This window comes from Lolium perenne, chromosome 3 (assembly GCF_019359855.2).
Source record: "Lolium perenne isolate Kyuss_39 chromosome 3, Kyuss_2.0, whole genome shotgun sequence".
Lineage (NCBI taxonomy): Eukaryota > Viridiplantae > Streptophyta > Magnoliopsida > Poales > Poaceae > Lolium > Lolium perenne.
The window spans coordinates 81,880,075-81,888,589 of record NC_067246.2 but is presented as its reverse complement, the minus strand read 5'-3'; the positions used below and the strand labels follow the sequence as shown (position 1 = coordinate 81,888,589).

General features: G+C 46.7%; 1 protein-coding gene across 1 annotated transcript; it reads left to right on the top strand.

The window, feature by feature from the left end:
* The first annotated feature begins 3,565 nt into the window (after positions 1 to 3,565).
* LOC127341782 (uncharacterized) lies at positions 3,566 to 6,318 on the top strand. Its single transcript, XM_051367715.2, has 4 exons — positions 3,566 to 3,664; positions 4,206 to 4,730; positions 4,820 to 5,045; positions 5,150 to 6,318. The coding sequence occupies exons 2-4, from the start codon at positions 4,206 to 4,208 to the stop codon at positions 6,103 to 6,105; spliced, it is 1,707 nt and encodes a 568-aa protein (XP_051223675.1). The 5' UTR covers positions 3,566 to 3,664; the 3' UTR covers positions 6,106 to 6,318.
* The last annotated feature ends 2,197 nt before the right edge of the window (positions 6,319 to 8,515 follow it).

Here is an 8,515-nt window from a genome sequence, read left to right as displayed (position 1 = left end):
GTCCACTTCCGCCATCCATGAAGACTTTGCTCATCTTGAACCCTCCAATTTGCGCCTCAACTACTAAGGCGGCGTGTCCTGGTTTCGGTATTGTCATCGGGTGATCCGCTCTGCTGAACGTAATGCTCTGAGATGACCACTCGACATACTCGGGGATGTTGGCCATGATGCTTTCTGCCAAATTAATTTCTCGTGTGAGCTTCTTCATTTCCCTTCTCGAAACACCTGTCCTATGGATCATGCTCACCTGCCCACGTGGTGGTGGAAACTACTCGTTGGGGTTGTGAGGCTGAGCCTGCTGGACCTGGTTTTGAGGTGGAGGTGGCGGTGGTGGTGTTGGCTGTTGTTGTTGCTGGATGAGCTTCTGCATTTCGATGAACTGTCGGCAATCTCTGAGCAGATGACTTGACTTTGTCTTGTTGTCCTTAGAGTCGACGTACGAGTGCAGGTAGCAGGGAGCGTTTATCTGCTCGGCAAAGGGTAGTTCAGGAGTCCTCTGTGGCCGTGGTTTGTAACAGCCACGATTTCTGGAGTTGCTCCTATTGCCGTCCTGTCGATCGTCTCGTCTGTCGTCGTACCGATCGTCCCGCCGATCGGAGTATCCCGCAGCTACCAGGTTACTGTCGTCGTAACTGCGGTCTTTTCTTTTCTTATGGCGATCCCTTCGTCCACCCGAGTCGTGCTTCGGCTGATCGTCGTCTTCGTCGTCACTGCGCTGTTGAGGCTTTCGTACGTTGTCCTCGCCATCAGCCCAGCTGTTGGCGATTTCCATTAACTTGGTTATAGTTTTTGGCTTCTTGCGCCCAAGCTCCTCTATGTAGGTTTCACGTCGGATGCCATCGCTGAAAGCATCGATTGCTCTGTCGACAGAGACATCTTCAGCAGCGATTAGGAGCTTGGTGAATCTCCCGATGTAGGCGCGCATCGACTCCTTCTGCTTCTGTTGGCAATGTCGTAATTCCTCGATCCCGACGGGTCTTTTGTATGTTGCTTGGAAATTGGAAACGAAAGCGTCCACTAGATCGTCCCATGATTTAATGGAACCTTTCAGCAGGCCTCTCAGCCAAGCTCGTGCTGAATCCTTCAGGTAAAGCTGCAAGCACTGCATTGCTGCTATTTGATTTCCCTTGTGTAGGATTACAGTCTGTAAGTAATCGTCTATCCAAGACCTCGGCTCCTGCTGTCCATCGTATTTGGCAACGTCAGTGGGGGTGGGCTTGAACATTTTGGGCGGCATCGCCTCACGGATCTTGTAGTTTAAACAATCGGCCCCCCTTAGCTCGCTGTCGTTCTCCTGGCTTTCATCTAAGGTGTCGCTGTCGTATTCCTCCCTAGTGGCGCGTCGTCGTCTCGCTTTATCGATTCTGCTCTGGGTGATTTCATCTCGAGCATCCCTCGAGCGATGCTTTGAGCCACTGGCCTGTAACATGGTCTTTTCCTTCCGTGGGACCAGGTTGTCTCCTAATATTGCGAGACTTTCTAAGGCGCCCCGGTGAGCTTGAGCCATAGAACCTTCAGGTCACTGATTGATGAGGTACGCTGCGAGGTTGGCAGTTGCTCCCTCGATGGTTTTTGGCCGTAGCATGCCCGCGGTGTCCGTGGTCATGAAGGACTTGGTCAGATTCGACGTGATTTCTCTAGCGTCATCTTCCGAAAGCCTGGATAGCCTTGATCGGTGCTTGCCTACGCCTTGACTGCTTCGGGAGGCGCTTCCTCGCGAGCCTCTCCGCCGCTCGCTAGATTGTTCCGCAGCGGATAGGCGTATCTCGAGGGTGGCTTGCTCTTTTGATAAGCGCTCCCGGTTTTTTTCCAATATAGAGCGATAGGCGTTGAGGGTTCCAACCGAGGTTCCTGCGGGGAGCGATGTGTTGTTAAGCACGGCCGCCCTGGCTGCTGCCCACTCTTCCTCTGCGATGGTGTAATCACTGTTGTTGTTACTGGCGCTGTTTTCAAAACTTATCCGTCTGCTGGATCGGGGAGTGTGATCTCCATCTCCCCTGTTTCTTGCGTTTCATGTGTTATTGGCGGCATAAACTTGATGGCGCTCCGCTTTCCAGGTGGCCTTCTTGGCGGCGCTGTCGACGCTGTCCTCTCCCGACGAATACTGGGCGCTGCAGATGAATGGTGTATCGCTCGAACCCAACCCGTGCCTAGTGTCGCAGTTTAAACAGTGGTATGAGGTCATCTCTGAAGACACGAGGTTATCGGATCCGACTGACATTGAAGACGTCGGCCGAGGTGTTGATGGCGAGGATGAGTTCGTCGAGTTGGTCAGGCCAGCCGAGAGGTTGACTGATGATGACAGGCTTGGCCCTACGGCCGGTGGTGATGATTTCCTTGCTGACCTGGGGGTGTGAGGTCCTAGCAGTCGAAGGACTCCTTCCGCGTTGACGTTGTAGTGGACGCTGCCGAACGTCATCTCCATGTTTCCTTGTAGATCTGAGAAGGTTGAGCGCGAGGAGTCGCTGTGCGGGGTGAATTCGTAGGACCCGAATAGAATCGGGCTTCCTAGTCTTGGCGATGACGGTGATGATGGTGTCGACGAAGCTGTCGATGACATGACTGGAACTGCCGATGTCAGGTCTTGTGCCGACAGATTCCCCACAGACGGCGCCAATTGTCGAGGGTACTCCTCGGCAATGCCCTCCGATTGGGGCTTAGGGTTGATGGAATCCTGTAGGCTGACACGAGACATCGGTGAACAGACAAGCGGGGAGAGCACTTTACCCAGGTTCGGGGCCCTCGATGAGGTAAAACCCTTACGTCCTGCCTGTCTGATCTTGATTATGAGAATATTGGCTTACAATAGGGTGCCGAAGGTTTCGGCTGTGATCTCGTCGAGAGGCTAAGCGCTGCGGCGACCTAGCTCTAGACTTCTGGTGGCTAAAGTTGCTATGATTGATTCCGTCCCTCGGCAGCCCCTCTCCTGGCCTTTATATAAGAGGCCAGGTCTCAAGAGATCTGTCCGGTTACGACTAGTTTTACAAAAGGTCTAGCTCTAAACTTTTCTTGTTCGGCTTCCCTCTTGCCTTGTTCTTCAAGGGATCTTCTCCTACACCGTTCTAGTGGCCCACCTTGTCGTCGAGTATCTTCATGGGCCTCCAGTTAGGCCGCACAGGATAGGGCAATATCGGTTACCCGAAGGGTAGTGCCCACGTCACTCGATGAGACTAGGGAGAGAGGTGGTGAATAGGGAGACGGCGTGGTGAATGCGGCCAGACGCGATAGTTCGCGATAAATAGAGGGCGGCACGCGTGAAACCGATGCGAGTTCACGGGCTGCCTGCGTACCGGGCCGGGCCAGGCACGTGAAGCTGGGGCCGGGCCAGTGCCGGGCCGTGCCGGCCCGTTGGCCAGGTATGGATCATGCGAGTGGGTAAAAATTAGGGTCTATCCTTTACGATCGAACTAAACCGAGCCAGAACCAATCAGTCCCCACCGCACCAGTTCTCCCTGTAGTCCGCCTGCACCACCAGACCGGAGATCAGCGGACGGCGGCCAGTGGCGGCGTTCCTTTCTCCCCCTCACGCGCCAATCCCTTCTCCCGCACGAGCGGGAAGTTCGCCTTCCCTAATCTCCTCCCCCAGGCCGCAGGCGACCCGCGCTACTGCTCCCACGAGTCCACTCTCCCTCGCCTAGGGTTTTCACCCATTGCTCCAGCCAAGGTACGGAATCCAAATCTTCGAATTCTACATTGATGGATAATTACTTGGACCGGGGACTGGGAGGGTAATTTGCAGTTTTGCGTTGCCTTCATGTTGTTCACAGCATTTCTACTCCGAAACATGACCTGATATTTAAGATGACAGTGTTGCAAGTTCAGTTCTGGTATAAATTGCGTACCTCTCTTGTTTTTTTCTGAACCATGAAACCAACATCTCCTGTCTAGAGTGATTGCTCTGAAGTACCCATTATTTTACAAGTCTGTGGCAAGCTTAAGTTACTGTTGGCATTTTACATTCTCCTATGTGGGTACTAGCATGTTTTCTGCATTTCTGCACCGAACCATGAGCTGGAATTTAAGATGTAAGTGGCGCGAGTTCAGTTTTCCTGTAATCCAGCCTCTCCTGTGTTACGAATTTCTCTAAAATACCAAACTATCTTGACAAGTATGTGGCAACCTAAAGTTACTGTTAGCATTTGCATCCTTCTGTGTCGGTACTGTTCTTTACGATGTATATCATGTTCTTCTCAAATGCATTGTAGATGGACAAGAAGATGTCCAGAAAGAGAAGGTTGGTGCTTATAAGAGCCGCTGCATCCTTGGCTTCATCTATGGTGATGCAGTATGTCCGGTCTAGACAACGGAAAAAGGGGAAGAAGAAGAAAGAGGGTATTGCCTATGGCCCAATCGTTGACAGGGACGAGAAAAGGATTGACTTTCTGAATAATCAGATTTACAAGGATGATATGACTTGCCAGAGGACGCTAAGGCTTACGAGGGCTTCTTTCTTCAGCTTGTGCCAACATTTGAGGGAACGCTCTTTGCTCCGTGACACCGTCCATATATGTATCGAGGAGCAAGTTGCCATGTTCTTGATCACAGTAGGACATAACCTTCGTAATAGGGATGTAGCTGCTATTTTTAACAGGTCAGGTGAACCGGTTAGTCGCTACTTTGGACTAGTCCTCCATGCCATAGGCAAGCTAAAGGACGAGCTTATTAGGCCACCATCATTGGAGACTCCAACTAAAATTGCCGGTGACTCAAGATGGGACCCATACTTTAAGGTATGACCGGGAACAACTATATTATTGTTCGGCTCTAAGGTAAAAACTATGTGTTTTACTAATTTGTGGTGGTGGTTCTGATCTTACAGGATTGTATTGGAGCCATAGGTGTCACACACATTCAAGCTTCTGCTAGTAAGAACACGGAGACTGCCTTGTGTGCTAAGAAGTCATTTCCAAGCCAAAATGTGCTGGCAGCCATTGATTTTGACCTTCGTTTCACATATGTACTGGCTGGCTGGGAGGGATCTGCACATGATGATGCTGTTTTAGTTGACGCAACAGAGCGTGAGAATGGCTTACATGTCCCTCATGGTAATAAATCTGTTCTACCATGATATCTTCATATAGAGTTATTACTACTCCTTAGTACTGTGCGATGCCACCTTAGGTGCTCATATGTGTTCCTGATATTTTAGGGAAATTCTACCTAGTGGATGCTGTACATGGAGCCAAACCTGGTTTTCTGCCACCTTTCCGCGGTGCGACATATCACTCGAATGAGTGGGGGAATAATCATTTCCAATATGCAAGGGAATTGTTCAATCGTAGGCACTCAGCTCTACAAGTGACCGCAGAATGTGCATTCTCATCACTCAAGCGGAGATTTAAAGTTCTTGATGATGGAATCCCATTCTTCCCCTCTGCCACTCAAGTGGATGTTGTGATGGTTTGTGTCATCCTCCACAACTGGGTTCTTTCCAAAGGCACTGATTGCTTCATCCTGCCAGAGAGTAATTGCAAACCTACACCCCCTAGTTTGCAAAGCGAGCAAATACATGACCATAGCCACATGGTTGGGTTCAGACAAGCCCTTGCCGACAAAATGTGGGAAGACCATCAAAACTACCAGCGCAGTGACGCTGACTTCTTGAACACCCCAATTGACTATCATGAGATGGCCACAAGCTTTGGTAATGGTATGGCTTCGGGTGTTTTTGCTAAGAATTGGGGCGATCTTCTTGCTGCGAATGTGACCGAGAATGAATATGCCAATGGAGGAAATGACACTTCTGCTGCAAGTGTTGAAGACTTTACACTGCCTTTTACTATTCCCAGAGGGGGGAATATTGGTGAATCCTCCAGCAGTAGAGCACCAAAAAGGGCCAAGCTAGACAATGATGATGAGTTGACACACTTGATGACTAGCCTTGATAACCTTACCAAAGCTATAGAGAAGTCTAAATATGTAGATGTTCCTGAAGACCTCTGGGGTAACTTGATGGATCTCCCTGGATTTGAAGAAGCGCATCTTACCCATTATTACGCTCATTTAGTTGAGAATCCTGCAATTGCTTGGTCATTCAACAAGCTTAGCATGTCCAACAAAACGATGTGGGTTGTTAGTTATATCAAGAACCTCATTTCTGTGTAGAACTGCTTTTTTATATTTGAGTTATGTGGTAAGCTGTTTCTGTTGCCAGTAGAAACAATCACAATGTGGTACGGCTGTGCAATGCCTATCTGTGTTTTGTAACAACAGAGCAATTAAACTGTGGCTGACCTTGTAAATAATTCATGTGTGTGCTATGCATGCGATCTTGGCCGGGTGCTTAATGCTAATAGTCCCGGATGACGGATGTATACATATCTTATGCGTGTGATTGGTTTCAATTCCAGAGTGATGAAGCTAACTTAATGTTCAGTTCATCAGTTAGATAGTATTGTCATTAGTGTTTTTGTATATACCTCTGAATTTTTGGTGCGGATGTAAACTGTTTGTCTATAGCTCGTGAATGCTCATGGTTTACTCTGAATCCCCATCGTCGATAAGAGCTGTGTTTACTCTGATGGGTAGAGCAGTTTCTTGTCTCATATCCCACATGTCCAAGAAATCATTTAGTTGTGTGTATTCTCTTCTGCCAGCTCTAGGATGCACCGATGAATCAATTCCTACTTGCTGGTGCTTTTAAGTTAGTTTTTTTTTTCCAAATAGAGGTTCTACCCCAGCCTCTGCATCAAAACGATGCACACATCTTTTTTTTTTATTAAAATTATTCAACGGAACCTTACAAGAAAAATACAAAGATTGAAACCACCTCACTGATGATAGATGCCGCAACACCTACGGGTTTGATGAAAGAGATTACCATGTTAGAGCCTCATGCTCCGACCTCACCAACGCACATCATCAGAAAACCGGAGGCCTCATCAAAATGCCCTATAGTGAGTCGGGAACTCAAATTGGTCCAACAAACCCTATACACACACCACTGCAGACGCTCAAGAAGTCCATGCCACCATCTTCTGCGGACCCATTTTCAGGAAGGACCAACGCATTGACCTTGGGACCATCGACGCCGCCACGCCGCCAGACGATTCCACCTCCCTGCGCAGTCCATCACACTGCGTCCGTCCTCCTCCTCCTCTCCCCTAGGCGCCAATTCCAAAGTACAAAACTGGTTTCGCTTTTTAATTAGTTGTACCTCGGCGTGACGTGATTACAAATCAAATCGAATAATCTTTTCGTGCGAGTTTGGAGCCAGAACTTTGGCCAAATTTTGCTTTTGAAATATGTTCAACATAGGTAAGTTCACTGCTCACAAAAAGGTGACAAAACAACAAACTAGCGAACTTAGACAGTATGACAGTTGGATGGATGATAGGCCATTTAAAATCGTAAGATTTCAACTAGAATGGTGAACCATTTTATCATAGTTAGATGGATGGTTCAAATTCTTATACCAAAAACTTGTGTATTTTGTGTTGGTATAGAGAAAATAACCATAAATATATTTTAAAAGTCGAGGAGGATGCAACAGCATATGGAGAACTGTGAAAGACAGATAATACATAGTTGTCATTTAAAAAAGATTCGATAACCTTGCCAGTGTGCGAAGAAATAGAGGTTATAGTGTATTGTAAGTTCTCTACAAAAGTTACACATATGAAAGGAACCTGCGGGAACTACATAACATTACTACTTTCACAGGATTTTAATAGTAGAAAAGTTTATGACAAATGTAGCTTCACAAATATTCCTACATAAATCATGTAATCCGAAGATCAAATTGTCTTGAGTAGCATGTATATTGTGTTATGTGCCAAGCTCATGCTTGCGTACCCTATCGTATCACATAAATCAGTGTGTAATATTTTGATGACTTGATGACCGATCTGACGACTAGTCAAAAACACCTTCACAAACCACATGCTAATAACCTACTCCTCCGTTCTCTTTTAGTGTACATTGTAGGAAAAATCAGATAAATTAGTAGTGCATTTATTAGTACTACTACTTAAATTGGTAAACATCCAATTCAAACTACATTGAAAATAGTGACATCCAATAGAAAAAAGAAGGAACACTTCGTTTTCCATGTTCTTGTTGACTAAAATCTAGAATGTAGAGTATTTTAGAAGAAGAACACGGAGTATTTCAGAACGGAGGGAGTACATATGCACGAACAAAACATAAATATGCCATTGTGTACTTATAGCCGTGAACAAGTTGAGTTTGACATAATCTTGAATCTTGATTTTGCATGTTACATGTGCAAACCGCGCATGGTACGTACAAGTGTACAACTGGGATATTTGATCATGCGACGCTTTACATATGTGGTAAATTGATAAATTAACCAAATTTAAGGTATAAGTGTGGCAATGATAAAGAAAAATCAACGGTACGATCAGGGCACGAGATATCTAGCTAAATTAAATCGAACCCCCATGGTTGACACATAAATTGGTTTTTAAATTATGTTGATTTAAATTACGTCTTGGAAGTTAATCGTACAAAAAATGCTACTAATTAATTCTGCTAGTAAATTGTACGAAACATT